This window comes from Vespa mandarinia, chromosome 16, assembly GCF_050613455.1.
Source record: "Vespa mandarinia isolate Hongniang chromosome 16, ASM5061345v1, whole genome shotgun sequence".
In the NCBI taxonomy this organism is placed as follows: domain Eukaryota; kingdom Metazoa; phylum Arthropoda; class Insecta; order Hymenoptera; family Vespidae; genus Vespa; species Vespa mandarinia.
Window position 1 is genome coordinate 330,355 of NC_140825.1, and position 21,596 is coordinate 351,950.

The window sequence follows — 21,596 nt, forward strand, 5'->3', positions numbered from 1 at the left end:
GGATGAAGAAAGAAAGGGTAACTCGGGGGAGGTCGATTTCAAGGTCAGAGACCAGGATGCTCGCGGTGTATCATCGTAAATCGAGATTAATCGAGATTAATCGAAAGGAGAGAGGAGAGAAGCCGCGATTTTATATCCGATCGGACGATACCAATGCGTCCAAGTATTTATCAACATATGGAGGGATAAGAACAATATATAGAGTATAGTATTGTATAGGTTTATGTCATAGACGTCCTTTTACCTATAGGTAAAGACCTAGACGCGGAAGGAGCACTCTCTCCGTAGACGTTGGACACAGGTGGCAGATCTAACGGTTCGCCGACACGGAATTTCTCTCATACGAGAACGCGGACGGATTTCCCTGCGTTGGTCGATGCTAACATGAGATTAGCCGATGCTTTATCCTTCCGCTCTTTAAGGAGACCGTGATTATGCTTTCTCGAACGTTAACGTACTTCGTTAACGAAGGAGATAATCGATCGCATCGATATTCTCGATCTCTCCTCGTTCAGAGTCTCTCTCGTATTTGAATTTTTCAATGTGGAACGCGAAACGATTCCACGATAAAAGTTGCTAATCCGATTCGATGTGCTCTCGCAGAGAGCAGTCACGCTTCCTACGTCAAAAAATTAGAAACAATGACGCATGAAGGTGCGCCAATGCGGAAAGGACCGAGCGTTTTCGTGGCCTGATATTTTCCTGCCGACGGTGCGAATCGTAACCATCGTTTCTAAGATATCTCTAAGATGGCGATAACGAGTATTCTTCTCGACGAATCTTCAAGTGCGACGATGCCTTCGACGCACGCTAAATGAACGCTTGAAAAACCGAACGACAGCCATAGAGAAAAGTCTAGCGATGATTCGCAAAAACGTACCGTTAGCCCACTTTGATCGTCGATATCGTTCCTCGAGAAATAGTCTTTCGCAAGAAGGAAAAGAAAGAAAAAAGCGAAAAGAGAGAAATAATCCAAGGAGATAGCGAATCGCTCAAAGCGATTGTCAATTGACTGAGATCCCTAATTTTAGCGTCGAAAGTGATTTGAAACGCCTAAGATCGATAGAAATTTTCATTTGGATGGTTACTAAACGAGAAATGGCGATGCGAAATCTGCGACGCATCGATCGCTTTGGAAAAATTTCGTCGTTCCTTTGGAGATGAAGCGGCGACGAAGACCATTATTATACTTACTGACAATAAGGGTGCTTTGTATAAGGGTCGCGCACATGGCGCGGCACGTCCGTTGGAAACGTGGATCACATGTCAAAAGACCGGTAGAAACATCTGCTTGCTCGTCGAAAGCGCGCCAGCAAACGCGTTTTATAGCTCTCTCTCTCTCGTGCGCGCGTGCGCGCACGCAATAAGGAGCAAAGCAGACTGCTGAATTGCGCTCACTCATCAGCACGATCGAGCAAGAAGAAAGCGCCGATCGAAATCTCTCGTCTTCCACGATCTGATTCTCTTTAAAATTATCGCGACAAATTTGACGAGGGAGACATTTGTTCTGGTCTGGACCAAGACTTCTCTTTTTTGTTTTTTCCTTTTGCTTTTCTTCTTCCTTTTTCTTCCTTTTTCTATTCATCCTTGAGGGTAAAGATAATTATTAATAGTATAGATGTTGATTTTCGGTTCGTTCGCAAATACGTAGAAATAGATAGATACGTGTAGCGCCTGAGAACCTACAAGCGCTATAGTAGCCATGCATGTGCGGTAATCGCGTTGCAGGGGCACCCTGAACATCGCTTCACAAGATTATCCCGAGAGAGATAGAAAAATGTCGAACGTGTTGAATTCAACAATCCCCTTTGAGACAAGAAACTTATTAACAAATGATAATATGTGCGAGGGTTCACGAGTGACAAAGAACGAATGTGTAAGGACGAACGGGATATGAATGAGACTTTATGAGGTAGAAATGATGGTAGAAAAGATGCGTCCTGCAAGCACGATTTACAAGGTAAAAGTTAGAAAGCATATATCCGGCGACTATCGATGCTTCCGAAACTTCCTCGAGTTTCTTCGCAAGATATATCGCTTTGAGATTTCTACGAGATTTCGTCACGAAGCGAGATCTCCGGCGTAACAATTTCGTCAATCTCATCTGCATAGGAATGATATACGACAATCGTAATATCATTTTTTTCTTTCTCTTCAAAGAGACAAAGGACGATTTTCAAAGGAATATAATCGAAGAGAATATCCGAAACGGGGACGCTTTGATCGAATGAACGAATAATTGAGAGAATCGCAACAATTGAGCAAACTTTCGAGGAAACGTCTCCTCGTTTTCTAAAGGATCCAGTCTCAGACAGAGACAACGAGGACAGCGTTCTCGAGGATAACGAGGACGTGTCCCAAAGTGTCTAATACATATCTACTGCTATGTAGATAAGGATGCGCGTGCTTATTCACCTATGCGCGTACGACAAATTGTCTGAGAACAGTGTCGTTCTCATGGTCGAACGCGACTCCTTAGACGGAGTCTTGAGACCGCATGAGACCGTAGGCAAATGCCCGTAATTAATTGCAATTATAAATAATTATCATTCAGGAGATAAAAAAAGGAAGCCCCTACCACTTGCGTAACGCGATTCTTCTGCGTACTCTCGCGACCTACGCCTACGTAGTAGAAGCTTTCCTGAACGGCCTCGAACGGTGATCGCGGCTTATCATCGCGGCCATTTGTGGTTTGCGTGGAAGAAACCGATCGAACGGAGTAAACCGAACGAATAAAAAATGAAATGTTCATTCCCGTATCCTACGATTCGAGAACGTGCCAGTTTAGATGATCTCTTCCTGGAGCAAGTCGCGAATGTGGAACAAAATATCGCGTAAACGTTACTTTAATAATCCCCATTCGAGTAGTTAAAATTGTACGACGATAATTTACCGGTAAAGTAGGTAATACGTGTCTCACGGACGAAATTGCTTCTTGCGGTCCCGCAACGATCTCTATGCAATTTTCTTCTACGAAGATGTACGAAGGTGACAGCTACGAAGACGCATGTTTAGTCGTAACAAGTCGTTCTTTTAACGTTAAGCGAAGAAACCCGTTTTTACAGGGGACGATTATTAATCCGTCAGCTTTCGGTATTTTTCCGTTGTTAGAAATTTTAATTGATCCATACTTAAGAGAGTTTCAAGAAAATAATGGTGCATCGGGATATCTCGAGTACGAGTGTCTGGGTTGCGTCGAGTTTTACTCGAGTTAAGATTTTAGTCGCGTCCAACGAATCTAAATTCTAGTATAGTAACCGGGAGGAGAAAGATAGGTGCGAGGCTAAAGTTTGTGTGCTCGGTGCCACGCCTGCGAAGGAGCGGTGAAACGAGCTTGGCAAAAGCGCAAATTGCAGATGGCCGGTGTACGCCAGCCAACGAGGATCGCTCCTACGTCCCTTTATTCAACATGCAACGCGTTGCGCTTCCGCCACCAGGCAGTTTGACAGCCCTGGACATAGCTGCACGGTCGAACGTTCTTATAGGAATTGCTTTCGGATCCAACGACAACCGTTGAGAATTTATGGTTTTTCTTTTCTTTTCCCTTTGTTTGTTTGTTTGTTTCTTCTTTTTGCGTGGAAATCTCATGATTGAACATCGATGGAACATTGAGAATGAAACGAAGGATCTCGTTGGAAGGATTAAATTTGTGTTATTCGATTTACGACGAGCCTTTATCGTAGATCTCGGAGCGGATAACGTTGCTCGTCTCGTCTCGTCCCGTCTTATTAAGTTCGAAAGACGAAATGAGCCGTGTTGTACGCTTCCTCCGTCGCAATTAAGACCGCTGACACGATTTCAAAGGAACCTCCAACGAAGAAATGACGTCGCTTCGCTTTTTCGACCAAGGAAATAAACCGTAATCGTGGTATCTCCTCCTAATCTGGTACTTTTTACATTTTACTATTCGCATAGCTATATTGATACTACTTTTCGAGGATCAACGACAGGTATGGAAAATTGATATAATAATACGCTTTACGTATACGGCGAGGACGATGAATCGAACAATGCTACCGTAGAGAATTACTCGCGACGCCTTGAGAATATGGATGTTAACGAGGAGGATGAGAATAGAAAGAGAGAGAGAGAGAGAGAGAGAGAGAGAGAAAAAGAAGAAGCACTAATCGGCTCTTCGAGTTCTCGAGGTAATATCGCTATTACGATTCGTTTCGTTCCTCTCTTGTCTTTCCGTCCATCTCTAACGGTAGCAACGACTAATGACTGCGTGGCATTCAAATCTCTCTATTCCTAACTCGGGAAGACTCCACCTGAGCAACGCCGTCTCGCTGATCGTCTTGCTAAAATACCATACGCCTCCCAAATTATTAATAACACCTTACTGGGAAAGGATCATCAGTATCGGGATCTCTTTTCCTTTTTTTTCTATCTATCTAAATATATTTCGACCATAAAGTTAAAAACTAGGAAGCAAAAGGATGGATTTTCTATAATAATAAGTTGACAGAAAGGAACGCGTCTATCTAGGATACACGTGAAAATTTCCTTCGGCGAGCTTTTACGTAAAGCAGGAAACCGACTCGCTTAACTGCATTTCTCGCTCCCTCTCTCTCTATTTCTCTCTCTCTCTCCCACCCTCACCCTCCTTTAATTCTAGTCATAGACTAGGTACTTATCTTTAGCGATATTATAAAAATTGTCTATATAATTGTTTTTAAATGGACAATATCCGTACGCAGAATGTGAATAGAGACAAAGTAAAAATAACACGTGAAGTTATGGAATAAAAATTGAACAACACGGGATCGGACTAACCGATCGAGATCTTTTCCACTTTAAAAAATGTATGTTTCCTTGTTAACGGTTACGTTAGAATAAATAAAACAGGAAGACGACCGGGGACAATTAAACGTTAACGGTTTAAAATCGAGGCTCGCTCGGCGAGTAAAACTCGTACCGCATAAAACTTGGAAACTGGATTTCATATTTAAAGCAGGATCAAGAGATAGCATCGTGGGACAATGTGGAACGCATTACGTCGACAATGGACAATTCCGTTTAACTTTATGCCAAATACAAAGGGGAAAGGAAGCCGAGTAAAATTGTCAAGTTTATTTTTTATGTTTTTATTTTTTTTCCTAACCATGGACAGGAAGAGAATAGGATACGATGACAATTTCGTTCTAAAGCAAGGAATGCAATAACACGCGGATAGCTTTCCTCGCAACACTGACGTCGATATCCTCGGAACGAGGAGAATTCATTGGAGATATATTCGCGCGTAGGACGTTTGTATTCCACTTGTCGGAGCGAGCTTGGTCAGCTACGATTCCATTTACTTTTACCTCCGCACGTCCTTCGCGCGTACGAACTCGTAACTCACGAAGGAAGTAGCAGAACGAGAACGCTCTTATCTTTTATTTTAGATATGATCTCGATCGACGGACAAATTTATCTATTCTTTAATTTAGTTTTCCTTTCGATCGTTGCGACCAAATACTCATAATCGTGAGTAACGTTCGATTCTATTATAGAACTGGAGAAGATGGATGGACGGACAGTCAAAGAGTGAGAGAGAGAGAGAAGCCGGGTAGCAGCTGCAGTTTTTTAATCGTAAAGCTGACTCACCTGTTGTTGCGTGGCAGTGTCGTAATAGCCATGTTCAAGGACCCCTCGTAACGACCAGCGTCCTTCTTCGAGCGCCGAGGAAGATCCACGCAGGTACCCTGCGTGAAGCTATAAGTTCTTCGTTTCTTAAGGCACAGCATCTTCCTGCTCTCTTTCTCGTATCTTGTTACGATCCTCTAACGATCCGCCGCATGTTCCAACGATGTCGATCTTTTTTTTTTTTAAATCGAAACGGACGATTCCAAGACCGATCGATCTTGATTTTTCACTCGATCCACCACTGATATCGAAGAAAATAACAAAGAGATACTCTAAGAACATTCGAAGAACGCGGTCCGTTGATCGCGCACTATTGACAGTTTCTATTCTTCTCGTAGATATTGGGAAAAGAGAAAGATAAGGATAGGAGTGTCGAGGGGGGTGTCGAGGCGCGCGTGTTCGAGGCGCGCGTGTCGAGGCGCGACCTCCGAGAGAAGAGAGAAGACTCGCGAGAGTGTCTCGTCAGGCTCGTAGCAAAGTTATAACTGTACTGAACGGTGCGCCGGGCGATCTTACCACGAGCGCGAGTGCGCTCGGTGATAATGACCCCCACAAAAATGACGATGGCATCGTCTTTACGGCGGTCTCGCTGCTCGGGGACCCTTCCCCTCGTTCTTCTAACTCGCTTCTTATTTCCCCTCTCTCTTTAGCTTTCTCTCTCTCTCTCTCTTTCTCTCTCTAGCTTTCTCTGTCTTTTTTCTAGATCGATTTTCGTGCTCGAAGAAATGGGATAAAGCAGGTTGCGAGTTTCTACAGGCAAGTTTCACCGGCTAGAGAATAATCCGTTGCATTAGATGATATTCGAGGAAGGTGGTCGGGGGTAAGGTAAAGCGGAAATGCGATCGAGCGTACGTATGTGTACGCGCGGTACACGTAAACGAGAAGATATACGAGACGGTCCTGTTAAGGCACGCGCGTTCGATCGCCGCCAGGCGCAACCTGTTGCATCTCTGCTTGATGATGCGTTGTGCGCACCCGCGAACGAACGAACGAACGAGAGAGATCTCGCGCAGAAAGACGTACGGTAATGTCGTGAACTTCAGCAATACGTCCGGCCGGTGCGGAGAAGCAAGTGCAGTTATGTTGCACTGACCGCTAGGAGCTGGGGAACCATCGCAGGACCATCGTTGGGCCTCTGTTGCCATGCAACGCGACCGTCTGGCCAAAACAGTGAGAACGACCTTTCGTCCGCACTTTCCTTCTATCGAATCGGCATTATTTAACGAAATATCTCTATGCTTTGCTACGTGATCGTTTGCACGTTACTTGAAAAATTTCATCGGTAACTTCATCGGTCGCGACGAGTAGAAAATATGCACGTGAAAATTTGCTAAATTCTCGCTCCATTGATTTATGACAACGTTGATCGACGACACCCGATCGACCCCCTTAATTAAATTCGATTTGCCCGTTCGATTTACATGTCGTATTCCGCGCAAACGGTAAAGGTTAATAACTGTTCTTAGAACAAATGTATGTCGAGGTTTCGTTCTATATCGTCGCGAATAGGAACGCGAATTGGAGAATTAAACGAGAGATTCGCGTAATTGCAACGAACGCCACGTAATACTATTGAAACGTGAAAATTATTGACAAAAATATTATTACATCGATAAAACATGACAATATATACATATGTTCGTTGGCACAAATACGATATTATCTATCGCAACGCACGAAGAGAATCGAATTATATTCCACTAGTAAAGGTAAATCGTCCTTTATTATTTGCCAGGACCGTTAGGAGCAACATTATTCTTGTTCCTATCGCGAACGATCATATTGTTCTTGGGCATTATTCGTTCTCACGTAGCCGATACGATCGCATAACTTGTAAAAAGAGTACCGTGCAATATTCCTTACGATTAATAAAATTCGACATGAACGACACTTTGCATTGACGTACAATCTGCTTTCTTCTCGTCTAAAGTCTCTTGGAATGGACAGAAGTGGACTGATACGTGGACGCATGCTCATTTCACGGAGAATGCAAAGAGGATAGAGAGAGAAAGAGAGAGAAAGAGAGACAGGACGAGCTGCGGATAGGCACGGTGAAAGTATGTAGACGAAATTTGCATGCGCCATGAGGAAGCTCTATGTATCATATAAAAATAAAAAGTCGAAAAGATCGTTACGTATGACGTTAGTGCATACACCCAGACGGTTGAAAATCATTACGCGCGGACGTCGATTTAATTCTTGGGCACTCGTCCGTTCGCTCATCGATTTCATAACCGAGAACATTAAATACGAAAGAGCGTTTCGACTTCCGTGAGATAGAGACGGTTATATAGAGGCATCTTATCGCGTACGATCTCTTACGGAATTGCGTTCCGATTTTCATTCGAACGAAAGGAAATAACGAGGGAATACGTAAGAGTGGAATATTTATCAAGAGAAATGGTGGGATTTTGCGTGAGCGCGAGCGTGAACAAACGCCAAAGTAACTCGCGGTGGGTTTGTTCATTGGAAATCGAGCGAAAGAAAGGTATTGCTCAAGGCCGTTAACGAGATCGCTAATCGGTCTTGGGTACGTACACGCATTTGCATTGTAAACCGAGCCTGCGATGATAAAAGGATAAAGCAAAACGATAAAGAAGGTCGGAAGAATAAATGAAATCTCCTCAAGGTACCATCGATCTCGTTCCTCCTTTGGCAGCTCCTCGTCTCTTGCTCCCACCAATAACGCCTTTCCTTTCCATACGAGCGCGAACGCATTACGATTGATTCTGCGTTCTCTTAAAACTTCTCTCCTCGCTCTTTTTCACGATTCACTTTCCCGAGCTCGAGGTCGAGGTCGAGGTCGAGCTCAAAGCTCGTCTAGAACGACGTCGTAAACACGATAAACGGATCAATTTTCGTCGGGTAAGTAAACGAAAAAAAAAAAAAAAGAAAAAACTGGAAAATAGAAAAAGGAGGAACGTTGACTTCGGCGAGCACAAAATCGCAAGGAGAACGATCTCGAAGGAGCGTGCTCGTGCTCTTGCTCGCGCTCGACTAACTATTGACCGTTCGCTAACTATCTGACTCTACGGAAATAATAATAAAATAAGCCAGTAGTTCTCTCGCGAACCGGAGAATGTGCCAATGGTGAACGTGACAAAAGGATTTTCTATCACCATTTCTTTCTTCTCTTGTCTTTTGCAAGATTCTCCAATTTTTCACGTGAGAAATATCGAAATCGAAAGAATCTGGAACGTGCTTGCGAAATTTTCGGCATGATTACTTTTTTTCTAAAGGAAAAGAAGAAAGGTTTAAATTACATAAGATATATCTTGATTTACGAAGTCATGCGCATTTATATATATATATGTGTCTGCGTGTCTGTGTGTGTATATACATAATGTGTGTATATATATTATTATTATTATTATTATTATTATTATTATTATTATTATTATTATTATTATTATTGTTATTATTATTATTATTATTATTATTATTATTATTATTATTATTATTATTATTATTATTATTATTATTATTACTATTATATCGTTATATCTATCGCCGCAAGTACAGCAGTTATAAAACATTGTCGTGTTCATGGCGCGTTAACGACACAGAAAGGGAAAGAACGATGTGTGTACGCACGTGTATGTATGTGTGTGTGTGTGTGAGAGAAAGAGAGACGTACAAATGTCTTAAAAATTTTAGAGTAAAGATCGCGTATCAAAAAGGGCTACGGCGAGGGTTCGAACTTACTTCTAATTCAGACTGCGAAGGTATACGAAAATCGTGCAGTCATTGATATCACGGTGCCGAGACCGATCGGTCTTATTTTTCTTGTTTCCTTTGTAAAAAGGCTGAGAGAGAGAGAGAGAGAGAGAGAGAGAGAAATGCTCACGATTAAAAACTCAATGTTTCAATTTATTGTAATTATACGAATAAACAAATTATTCAATTCGTTATTTGTGTGTATGAAGCAATTTTTTTTCTCTTTTTCTCCCTCTCTGTTTTGATCGTATCGCTATCTAGTGTGCAATAATTGATAAATAGTAATAATTAACAATAAGTTTTAATCGTTTTTCGATGACATCTCTATCTATAGGGCGCGCTCCTAAGTACAGTGGCCCTTTGAAAGAAAAAAAAGAGAAAAGAAAAAGTATCACCGAGGTGGTGCATTAACTTTTTCTACGATGGCTTATTAATTATCATCTAAAGCCAACGAGTTATTCTTCGTACTACTTGTTAGGTCGACCGACGAACGGGGTTACGTGGGATGCTTTTTTGGCTTCGTTGAAATAACACGAGTCGACGACGACTATTACTCGTACGACATATGACTCGACTTGTCGGTCTTTCTTATAATAATAAAATCATGAGTTACCTTTATCTTCGAGGGATTACCAAATGGTCATTTGTGATTAATCAGGCTACTTATATGATATATATAATAATAATAATAATAATAACGTATATATGTATATATGTGTGTATATAAATTATAAAATATCGACTTTCCTTACGACACTTAAATAGAGACTTTCCTTCGGGATAAGGATGCGTGCTTCTTCCTTTTTTGTTTTCCCGTTTGTAGATACGCGTGCAACGATGGTCTTTCGTAAAAAAAAAACTATCGTTCGAGGATGAAAAATGATATAATGTATATATAAAAAGAAGAATGTTTGCTCAAGTTATTATTTCTCACGCGAAAGGGAGTTAATACGGCTTATCACAACGGCTTTCTTTAGTAGAGTTCGTCGAACGCGCATCAACGACGTACGCGTATAAAAATTACACATTATCTACGTTTATAAATCACTATGATTATATTACTATAATATTATTATGATATAATTATTACTATTATCGTTATTATCGGTGAACGACCGATTTAAAGTTTAAGAATAATCAACGTCTTGATTCGTGAGTAACGTGGGTTGCGTTTCGATAAAAAAATTAGGAACGTGGTGTTTCTTCTCGTTAGTCTTATTACGTTCACCGTTCTTACATTTTATTATTGTTCGTTTTTTATTTCATTTTATAATCTCGCTATCCTTTCGAAGCTACTGACGGCGTGAAAACGAAGGAAAGTTTGCCGCTCGTTCTCGAGTAGAAAATTATTCCCTGAACGAGCACGGAAACGTTACGAAATATTCCTCTCGATATTGAAATGCCTTTTTTCTATTTTACCGCCAAGACATCGACGAAACCGAGCGAGAACAATAATTAAAATCGCAAAGAGAAATGCTATAGCGGTAGGCCCTGCGCACACGTCACACAGAAAAATGGGGATAGAAAAAATACATTATCTTCGTATCAAAATTACGTATCAACGAATAAACAAATTTGTCTACACGCGAAGGAATCAAACGAGCTTATCGTATTACATGCAGTCTCCTCGCTTCGCGCTTAAATCAGCGCGCATATTAAACATATTGGCGCGTAAAAAACTGATTGTCTTGTAAAATACTTGATCGCGTTCATTTCTTTCTTTTTTTCCTTTTCTTTTTCTTCCCAGGTATGATATTAAAATAAAATGACTGAACGGGCATCTTTGTGTGTAAAATAAAATGTACAATTTTATATATATGTATATATATGTATATATATGTATATATATGTATATATATATATATATATGTATATATATGCATATATATATATATATACATATATATATGTATATATGTATATATGTATATATGTATATATATATATATATATATGTATATATGTATATATATAGAGAGAGAGAGAAAGAAATAGAGAGAAATAGAGAAAGAGAGGGAGAGAGACTATACGCCCCTCAAAGCGTAATATGCTACAAATTTTCCTATACTTATCCGTTACGTAAAGTTTAATTAATGGCCGAGCGCAGACTTTCCTTATAAAACTTTCGCTCCTATTATTAAACCTTGGCAAAACGGAAGCTAGAAAATACATCGAATATATATATATATATATATATATATATTTGGTGTGTGTATGTGTGTGTGTGTATGTGTGTTCAGCTTTATCATCTAAATAATAATGATAAATCGACTATTTGAGGAGATTACTTATTGTGCAAAGTATATCACATCGTATCGAGATACAATAAAAAATGCAAATTACTCTGCGAAAAAATAATAGGATAAATTAAATAAGCGATTAAACGTTTCTTTGAAACACGTTGACACGAATTTTTGGAAAATTCGATCGGCCGTCACGCAAAAAACGACACTCAACGCAATAATAGAGTTGGAAAAGCGTATCGCTTTGAAATACTATATTTTTGTATCGCTATATAAAAGAAAAAGCCCTAACAAAATAAATAAAAATCTCGCGAATCTCAATTATCTGTAGAAAAAAGAAAAACAAAAGCGTATAGAAGTTTTGTATCTCGAGAACTAAACCGCAGCAGTGTCATCGGTATTTCGTAGCAAGGCGGCCGCTTTAACGACGTCCCCGCCGCACTGGCTGAGCATCAGCTTGCAATCCTCGAGGCCAACAAAATTGTTTTCCCTTTTCAACAAGCCTTGAAGACGTTCGAGCTTTATCGCCGTCAAGACGTCCCAGCCAGTTACATTCAAGGCCGCTATGCATGACTCGGGAGTCGATTGATCGTGCAAAACCTTTAACATAATTCTCACTTCGTCGGACTGTTCCCCGTTACGCGGGCCACGAGTTCTGCGAGCGTTCGGGCCGTCGCAAGCAAACTCTAAAAGATCCTCACAGGAAACATGATCAGATTGTCGCGACAGGTCGCTGCTACGGGTGACTACCAATTTATCCGTTTCTTCACGATCGTACGACTTTGTATTGGACGTAAGGTAGTTTTCGTTGTTACAGCAACTAAGATCCTTGCGATTCGTGTTGTCCGATCCAGAGGATTTCGCCGTATTTACGTTGTACTGCGTAATCGTACCGGTGGTAGCGATTACGTTGGATTCCTCCGCAAAGGGCCGTTCTATCTGAAGCGTACAGTTGAAAGATCTTTTTTGATGGTTCGACGACGATCCTCCTCCTCTTGCGCTCGTTGGCTGGGACCTTGCGATCAAAGCTACGCTCGGAGATTCATTCTTATTGGAAAGACTCGAGTCTTCCGATCTGCTCGAGCTGGATGTAGTGGAGTTCCTACTGGGCAGTCCTGTCTCGGTCTCTTCCTCGAGGGATTTCGAAGCGATGCTTTTTTGGGAATTTTTCGACTCCACGCTGATCTTTCTTCTGAAGCGAACGTCAATGGAATCGTTTGTTTCCTCCGATACGTTTTCAGGACAGGATCCTGTATCCTCGGCATCGATTAGATTGTCAGAAAACTCGAGTAGATCTTCCGAAATGACGCTGCAACGATGCATCTTGCTTTCATCCATGGGCAAAGAATCCAGAGCGGCTAGCTCCGATTCGATGCGCTGCTCGAATTCTTCTGGGCTGGAAGAAGATATGAAGAAGATTAGAATGAAGAGGGTGGATGTTAGCGAGCTGGCCCTACCTACCTGTTAGTTGAAACTTCCGGAGAATAACTCTCCTGCAGGGTGGAAGTACTGGTGGTCGGTGAATTCGCATATTGGAGAAGAAAATTACCATCGACTTGATCTTCTAGAGCAGGTGGCGTCGTAACGGCCATTTTGGCAAGGGTCCTCGTCACTCCTCCACCTGGTATGATCAACGGATGCTTTCTTTGATGTCTCGGCAAACTCGATTTCGGTTGTAACGTTTTCGAGCGATCTCGCGGCGGCAATGGTATCGGATTTTCGTCAACGTTACTCTGATTCTGATTGTTCTCGATCTCCAAAGCGGAATGATGCCTCTCCAAGCTTCGAGTTTGAGGTAAGGGAGGTGGCAGATGAGGGGGTGGCGGTGCTCGAATCTTTGGCAAGGTTTTTGCTCCACCGTGATGCATATCCACAAATTGAAAAGCGTGTTCCGAAGTTGCGTCCTCCGGATGGGAAATACTGTGACCAAGGGTCGCGTGTTTATTACCACGAACTCTTGGTCTCACCACAGGCAATCCCGAACGCAACATACGCAGAGGATTCGTGTCTTGTGCGCTTTCGATCGCTGGTGTTTCGACCAAGCTGTTGTACACCTCCTTGGCTTCCTCCGACAACGTCGCCTAAACAAGTTGCGGGATAGGGATAGATTTGGGAAGAGAGAAGAAAAACGAAAATTAAAAATAAAAATCATAAATGAGGAGAACTATGATAGAAGAAGAAGAATAAGAAGAAGAAGAAGAAGAAGAAGAAGAAGAAGAAGAAGAACGAACGAACGAACGAACGAACGAATGAACGAAATCTATATCTCTGTCAACGAATCGTTGCCAACGGAAAGAATACGGAGGGAGACTCTTGAAACCGAACCGAAAGATGTTTTAACGTGTGCGTGTTATAAAATATTTTGTGCAGCGAAACGAATGCAATTGCTGCGTCGTGTAAAGGTGCGTACGACAAAATGCGCAAAGATACAAAAAAGGATTCGAATTCGTGCATCGTCGAGTGTTATCGCAAACCATCGTTCCTCGATAATACGGTCGAATGCGCGTAAGACCTAAGATCTCGTCGTATGGTATAAAAAAGTATTAATAAACTCTCGTCGAAGCCATAATTATTATTCGGTTAATATCGTTTAAATTCGACGATCGAATGAGATGAAAGAGAAGAACATGCAAGCATGCTATATACTCTCTACGCATAGGTATGTGTATATGTGTATATCTATGTATGGGATGATTCCTTCCCGAGGAAGGTTCTTGCGGCTTTCATCGTGCAAATCGATCTTTCGTGAAACACCTCTAGCATTTTAAGGAGCCGGAGAGGGAGGAAAGGTCAATATGTCATTGGTAAATTCCGGATACTCCGAACTCGTGTCTGAGTCCAGATCGGAATTACTCGTGAAGGTCAAGCTAGAGCTCGGGGCGCTTTCAGGCCAGGAGAGTAAGTTGTTCCTAGAAGAGAAGGGTGGAGAGAGGGAATTTAGGAAGCTCGTAGAAGGTGGCGGTGACTTTCCACAGAGTTCCACCGAGGAAAATCCTCTAGCCGAATCTGGATGGAGAAATTGGCCCTTGTTCTTAAAGTTCAATCTCAAACTGTGAGGGACCTTTTTGCTACGGCGCTTGTAACGCAATCGACTTCTTATGTCCGTCTCCGAATGAGAAACCGAGTCCGAGTCCTCGCTGGAATCGTTTCTCGGATGGAACGACCTGCGTACGTTCTTTAACGGTGGCTTTCGATTTTCCGACAGAGACGACGTTCTGTGCCGATATACGTTCGTCGTATTGCTAATCGATTGTTTATCTAGAAGCAGCTGCTCGGACTTTGGCAGCTCCTTCTTTCTTGTTGTCTCGTTTTGATACAATTTCGGTGGTTCCAATATATGCTGGTGTATGCTAGGGCTCGTAGGCGGATTCGTTTTTTGCGTTATATTCAACTTAACGGAGCTCGATTGTTGTTGTTGTTGGCTCTGCAAGGGTATGTTCAAGTCCAGATGCTTCGGTTTCTGAAGCGGAACGTTTAAGTTACGAAAATTTACTTGAGACTGACTCGGCAAGTCCAACTTTCTTATATTAGGTAAAATCGCTTTATTCGACATCGAGTTCTTTCCGAGCTGCATCATATTTTGCGTCAGTTTACCCAGTCCTAGGCCCAAACCTTGACCCTTCTTCGAGTCCAAATAACTTTTAACGCTCTCCAAGCCGGACACCTCCCGTTGATACTTTTCCGCCAATATTTTGCTACTTAATTCGACTTGACTGTTGGCTTCGGCGTCGGACTTTCGCCTAAGACGTTGAAAATTCACTCGTAAACTTTCCGAACTGCTGTATATCGGTGATTCCTTTTTATCCGACTCAGCAATGAACAAGGGATTGTTCGATATTACGAAAGGGAAGGAATCGAAACCATTTTGATTCTGTTCGATCTTACGAAAGCTTTGAATATTTATTCTTACCGCCTCAACATTTCCTCTCGTCGTACTATTATCGGACGTACCAGTTTGTAAATTCGTTTTTATGCTATCAGACGAACCATAGACGATGCTCTTAGTTTCTTGACCGGAATGATTTGATCTAGGTACAAAAGCGACCTTCGACGCTCTTGCTTTCGCTATGTCGATCTTCTTCGTAAATTCCGTTATATTTATTTTGGAGGAATCACTGAAGGAGCTCGACAATTTCGGTCTCGTTCCGACATCGACATTACTTATCTTCTCTCTCTGAGACTCGTATTTAATTGGTTTGCTGCGAGAGGTGGTATCGAGATTTGCCGTTTTCTCCTTCAACAAGTCGTAATTTGGCGTTTCTTCGCGGGCCATCTCGAAATTCGTCGAACTCGTTTTTTTATCTTGCAATGTTTGCTCGCAATTATCAATTTTGTTTTGATAGAGGTGTTGACCAGTCCTACTACTGCCAATCAAGGAGCTTTGCTCTTGGATATTGCTCACGTACGAGGATCTAACAGAGTGCTCCAAGTTATTCATTTTATCAAATTTTTCAGATTTCTCCTCGGTAAAACGCAAAGCTTTATCGACGGAACAACTCAAACCGCTGCTGTCCTCGTCAAAATATTTCGGTTGCTCGAAATAGCGATCGACGTAACTGGTCGATATACGTTTGGATTCCCTTGGATAATCAAGATTAGGATTATCCATTTTGAAGGACACTGTTCCGTTGTGTTGTTTAAGATTATGATTTGGATTTATATCGATCGCATTTTCGCAATTGTACCCACTCTTCCTGTTTCCATGTTCGAGGAATTCGCTCGACTTTACGAGATTCTGCTTGGTCGCTGCATTGTCCAATATATGCGCGTCGAATTCTATATCCATATAAGAGGTCCAGGCACTTGGTTTCGTTAGAAGTTCGCGGGACTTTGCAAAGCAAAACTCCGCCGAGGCTTTATCCCACAAAGGCAATTTTAAGGTCGATGGCGCGCCAAGAGATTCTATACTAGATACCGTGGAAGATAGCGATTGTAGACTCGAACATAGCCACTTTGTATCATCGCATGCACAAGATATGGTTAGTTCGTTATATATACAATAAGACGACCATGCAGAATTAGAACAATGGTTACGTACGACGAGACAAGCGAAATGTCACATGAAATTATATCAAATTATATCATTCGAAGATTCGACGTTATATATTATGGAAAATAAAAAAGGATTTTTAGAATGGCAGTGCAGCGACGCATAAAAAAAGAAAAAAAAAACAAAAAACAAAAAAAAAAAAGAAAAAGACAAAAATAAAAAAGAAAACGAAAAGGATAAAAATAGGTGAATAAACCAATAAATAAGCGATAACAAAGAAAAATTAAACGAAACAAATAAACGATGAGTTAGAAAGGAAGGAGGAGAGGAGGGATTAATTAGTATTAGAGTTTCGTCGAAAGTTAATTATATATATATATATATATATATATACATATACATCATACATACATATATACATGTTATGTATATGTATATGTATATGTATATGTACATGTCATGTAACATACGTACATATCACTTACGGTTTAACAAAAATATTCCTAGCTGAAAGATTAGTAATGCATACCTACTTTTCGAGTAAAAGTGACAGCAGGAATTAACTCTGTTCCATAACAGTTTAATCGAGAGATTTGTGAAATGTTATTGAAACATTTGAAACGTAAATTTAAAAGAGTATGTTAAAAGTTGATAGTCAATATTTTTCTCTATTAGTTAATCCGATGAACTTGTTGTTGGTGGTGTGAAGAGTGTACGAAACTGCATAATGCAATAAGCGAACAAAGGAATTCGCATAAAGTGATTAAATAATAATTGTTCTTCCTTTGCTTAAACTTTGAGAACTTTGTGTGTATATTTTCATAATAATAGGTACCAGTAACCAAACAAAAAATTGTTTCAATGTACCTGCATGTCAGGTATTCTGGCTGCTTCTTCTGAAAAGTGTCGTCTGTCTGGTTTGGGACTGTGTTGATGTGGCAACTTAAAAGAGAATTTTCTGCGCCTTGAAGGACTGGCGGGTGTTCGGGGAGACTCCGGTGGATGTTCAAGATCTGTCATGGAACGTGCTGTCAATTCCTGTGCCATAGCAATGGCCGAGTAGAGTGTTTTCTGATCGGCTGCAGAGATAGGCTTCACCTAAATATAAGATAAATGTTTACTGATTCCATCAGTCAACTCTACTAACTTTATATCTTTGATCTTTAATAAGACTTGCGCTACGACTGTACACGATATTGATATATGCATATCGTCCCGCGAAAGATATTAATTACACACGAATGGTGCAATTCCTTTTCTTTTTCTTCTTTTTTCCTTTTCTTTTATTACCTTCCTCCTTTTCGATCCCTTTTCTTGACTTTTTCTAATTAAATTTATTAAATTTTATTCCTTAACTAATGCGTTCTCACAATACAGGTAAGATATAAATAATACAAATATGTATTAACGTAAGTTACAGAGATAAATATAAATGTGGATAAATATAAACAATAAATACAAAAGTAAAAATATCAAGATAGAAAGTAAATATAAATATTTAAACGTCTATACAAACTAATAAAAAAAGGAGCAGCAAACAATAAATAATAAAATATTAATGATCACTAATGTACAATGATGTATGATTAGAAATAATAAAAGATTACTGTACATTTATGGGACTCACGGTCGCTTGTTTCTTCTTGCTGCATTGTTTCGCCTGTATTTCCCGAAGTTCGTTTCTTGCGTTGCTCGATTCATGTTCGGCGGTAGTCAATGGGTGTCCAGGTGGTGGCGGAGGAGCGGAAGAACCTTTTATGAAAAGATCAAATGCGTCAGATAACGAGGGAATATATTTTTTCAATATTATTTCATCGAGTATCATAGAGTTTGCTTACCTAGAGACCTAAACATTTGATCCATCTCGGCCAAAAGACTCGGGCCAAAGTCAAAGTTTAATGTTTTGTCAAATCTCAATGGGCTGTCTTGATTCTCCTCGTCACTGATCTCATGATATTCGTGATCGGCACCGAGACTCTCGATATTACCGATCGGATTTGACGATACTACAGCAGCTTGCTTACCCGCATTAGAAATGCTTCCCAATTGGCACATCTCGGAATTAACGTCGGACCATAAACTATCTATAAAAGATCATCAGAGAAAAGTATAAGAGGAGGACGATATTGATATATCATATGGAGTAATAATGGTACTAATAATGAAACTCCCTCTAATGATAAAGTAAAGAAGGTATAAGGAAAAAGAAGAAAAAAAAGAAAAAAAAAGAAAAGAACTACCATGTTTACTTTGCTGCTCTTGTTGCAAAGCCCTGCTATCCCTCAAAGTTTCTCTGTCTATCTCTAAACTTCTTACATCCTGATTTAAAATTTGACTAGAATTATCCGTTACATCTTCCTGCGGCTTATAGGGGGTTACCACTTGACGCGGTAAATGTGGGTACTTGCCACCGAGAAAACTGATATCACCGAAATATGCTCCATCCAGGCCAACGTGACCGGTGTGTTTCAAATCGCCTTGAGGGGAGGATATCATATCCGTACGAATTTTCCTCCGTTGAGAGGAAAATGCGTTTTTCCCGTCGCCTCTCGTAAATTCTCCTGGTTTGTTGCTCGGTAAATTCGATCCAAGATATGCTATCGTGTGAGCAGGATTAAAGATTCCTGTTTTCCCGTTATTTAGGACGCCCTTCCACATGGTATTGCTACTACCTTTGTCCAATACCGTTATTATATCACCTTGTCTGTAGACCAATTGTCCCGCTTCTGTACTGTCCTGTACTGCTTGTACTTGTTCTGGTTTTAAGTCTGGCAATAAATTAATTAATTCGGAAAATTTCGGCCTTTTAGACGGCTCGTGCTGCCAGCATTGTTGCATCAATGAGAAATAATCTTTCGGGCAGCATTCTGGTTGTTCAAGCCTTTGAAAGTTTGGTTCGTCGATGGCTTCTAAAATTTGATGGCCCGTCAGCGCTGCCCACGGCTGAAATCCATAACTGAACATTTCCCAAAGGGTTACGCCGTAAGCCCATACATCGCTGGCAGATGTAAACTTCAAATAAGATATGCATTCAGGAGCACACCATGCGATCGGTAATTTTAAATTTACATTAAAATTCGTTTGATAATAATCTTTACCAACGCCAAGAGCTCGAGACAATCCAAAATCTGATATCTTAACTTTGTTTTTAGAAAAGACAAGAATATTCCTTGCAGCTAAATCTCTATGTATTAATCTTTTCGCTTCCAAGTATTGCATTCCATCGGCTATTTGAACAGCAAAATCGCATAGCGACAGAACGGGAAAACTGGCCCTCAAGCTTGGCTCCTTTAAACACTCTAACAGAGAACGCAATGGCGCTAATTCCGTTACGAGCATCAACGAATTTGTATCCAAAACGACTCCGTATAGTCTTACTATGTGTTCGTGATCGATGGAGTGCATAATAGCAGCTTCTTTTAAAAATTCTATAGGATTATTCTGCATTCTCTCTCGCGACAAACATTTTATCGCTACTTGTATCCTTTCGCCGTCGTTGGTCCACACACCTTGTTGTACAACTCCAAATTCCCCAGTTCCTAATTCCTTATTCACTATTATCGCATCGGCAGGGATCATGTGCTTGTTAGGAACCCGTACAGGAGGTCTATCTTGTCTTTCCTCCGGTAACATACCAAGAGCACTGGGTGTTTGTTCCTCGCGCTTTGGTAATAACATCTTCTTAAACTTTGACAGATAATTTTGAGGAAAGTGCTTTTGAAAATATTTCTTTAAGCGTCTCATTTCAGGCTTGCTCATTCCTATAGCATTTAAATCTTCTTCGGTCACATACTTTAATTGCGCTGTTGTTTGAACTTTTAGGTCCCCTAACGATATAATACGATAAAAAATAAATGTAAAATATATTTAAATTTGTATATGGAGCGAAAGAAATGTTTATATCTACATACCCCGAATACCTGGATAATACTGTTGCAATTCTGCCTCCATAAGAAATTCGTAAAGTCCAGGACCGACGTTACGCGACATTCCTCCTTGTGCATCTGTGTTTTTACAATGAGCATTGTTAGTTAAATATTTTTATATTACAACGTAATGAAGTATTTGAGAAATTTCATTTGCTGCATTGTTTATTAGTACATGTATATAGATTAGAGAAAGAACCCAGAGAGAAAGAGAGAGGGGGGAAGGGGAGGGGAGCGGAGGAGAGGAGAGGAGAGAGTGGAACTAGAGTGGAAAATGTATTCGGCAAGTGCATAGAGTCTCGTTCGCAAAATCTATTTTCTTTCGTCGTATTTCCGCGAAAGACACGCCCCGCGGCCTTAAATAGAAAGATTTTATTTATAATCAATCGAGACTTCGTACCGCGCACTCACCCATTCTTCGCTGCGAGCGAGGATACGGCTTTGGCAACGGCTTTGGCAGCCGTCCGCTTCGGAGTCACAAAGCTCTTTCTTCCTCTCTTTTGTTTCTTGTCGCGCGCGCGACAACGACCAATCGACCGGTCTTTTCGTTCTCTCAGCCTTCCTTTTTCACTTTCTCAACCCACATTTTGACGAGTCATTTCATCCCTACTTTTATCCACCGTCTCTTTCATCACCGGCCCTTTGGTCGATACAACTTTTAGATTTTTTTTCTCGCTTCCTTTATTTCGCGTAATCGAACGCACTCGCGTACGATAAAACCTCGCGCGAGACGTGTATCCCTCGCGAGTTTCACTTTCTATCTATCTCTCTCTCTCTCTCTCTCTTTCTTCTCCTCCTCCTCCTCCTCACCACCCTTCCACCCTACTCTCTACATGCAAGACGACAGATCGTCTTTATCGCTTGCACGAAGCACTAATTTACAGGACACGTACACGATGCTATAGCATTGACCAATGTCGTGCTGCTAGTGCAATTACTACTACTGCACTTTGCTGTTATTACTGGTGAAAAGCATGCTAGGAGGAGCGATCGACAGAGATCCATCGCAGCATCATGCATCGGTCATTTTCGTTACAATTCGGTTATTGTCGGCTTATATACGCATAGATAAAGATAACAACCGAGAATATC

General features: G+C 40.9%; 2 protein-coding genes across 9 annotated transcripts in view; both read right to left on the reverse strand.

The window, feature by feature from the left end:
• Nucleotides 1-6,143, reverse strand: part of LOC118442188 (uncharacterized) — a 28,805-nt gene extending 22,662 nt beyond the window's left edge. The window contains exon 1 of the mRNA XM_035867510.2: nucleotides 5,590-6,143. Within this exon, the coding sequence (XP_035723403.2) occupies nucleotides 5,590-5,729 (140 nt within the window). The 5' untranslated portion in view covers nucleotides 5,730-6,143. The remainder of the gene's footprint in view (nucleotides 1-5,589) is intronic.
• Nucleotides 6,144-11,324: 5,181 nt separating this feature from the next.
• Ack-like (activated Cdc42 kinase-like) lies at nucleotides 11,325-21,539 on the reverse strand. Of its 8 annotated transcripts, none has more exons than XM_085661965.1 (8): nucleotides 21,398-21,539; nucleotides 20,490-20,582; nucleotides 18,987-20,405; nucleotides 18,417-18,662; nucleotides 18,191-18,330; nucleotides 17,446-17,676; nucleotides 13,050-13,669; nucleotides 11,325-12,984 (listed from the first exon to the last, which is right to left on the reverse strand). In XM_085661965.1, exons 1-8 carry the CDS (start codon nucleotides 21,522-21,524, stop codon nucleotides 11,964-11,966), a joined length of 3,897 nt encoding a protein of 1,298 aa, XP_085518091.1. In that variant the 5' UTR covers nucleotides 21,525-21,539; the 3' UTR covers nucleotides 11,325-11,963. The 8 variants fall into 8 exon arrangements, with proteins under 8 accessions (XP_085518091.1, XP_085518087.1, XP_085518088.1 ...); XM_085661961.1 differs by having other exon boundaries at nucleotides 18,828-20,405; nucleotides 21,398-21,514; XM_085661962.1 differs by having other exon boundaries at nucleotides 18,206-18,330; nucleotides 18,819-20,405; nucleotides 21,398-21,513.
• Nucleotides 21,540-21,596: the final 57 nt, after the last annotated feature.

What these genes read in the sequence shown, in the direction of transcription:
- Ack-like (XM_085661968.1), bottom strand. Translation starts at nt 21,524, where the DNA reads ATGCATGATGCTGCGATGGATCTCTGTCGATCGCTCCTCCTAGCATGC. An exon ending in AGAGCAGCAAAGTAAACATG is followed by an intron (nt 18,663 to 18,818) that starts GTAGTTCTTTTC and finishes GATCTTTTATAG; the next exon opens with ATAGTTTATGGTCCGACGTT. An exon ending in CCAGAATACCTGACATGCAG is followed by an intron (nt 16,540 to 17,445) that starts GTACATTGAAAC and finishes GATGATACAAAG; the next exon opens with TGGCTATGTTCGAGTCTACA.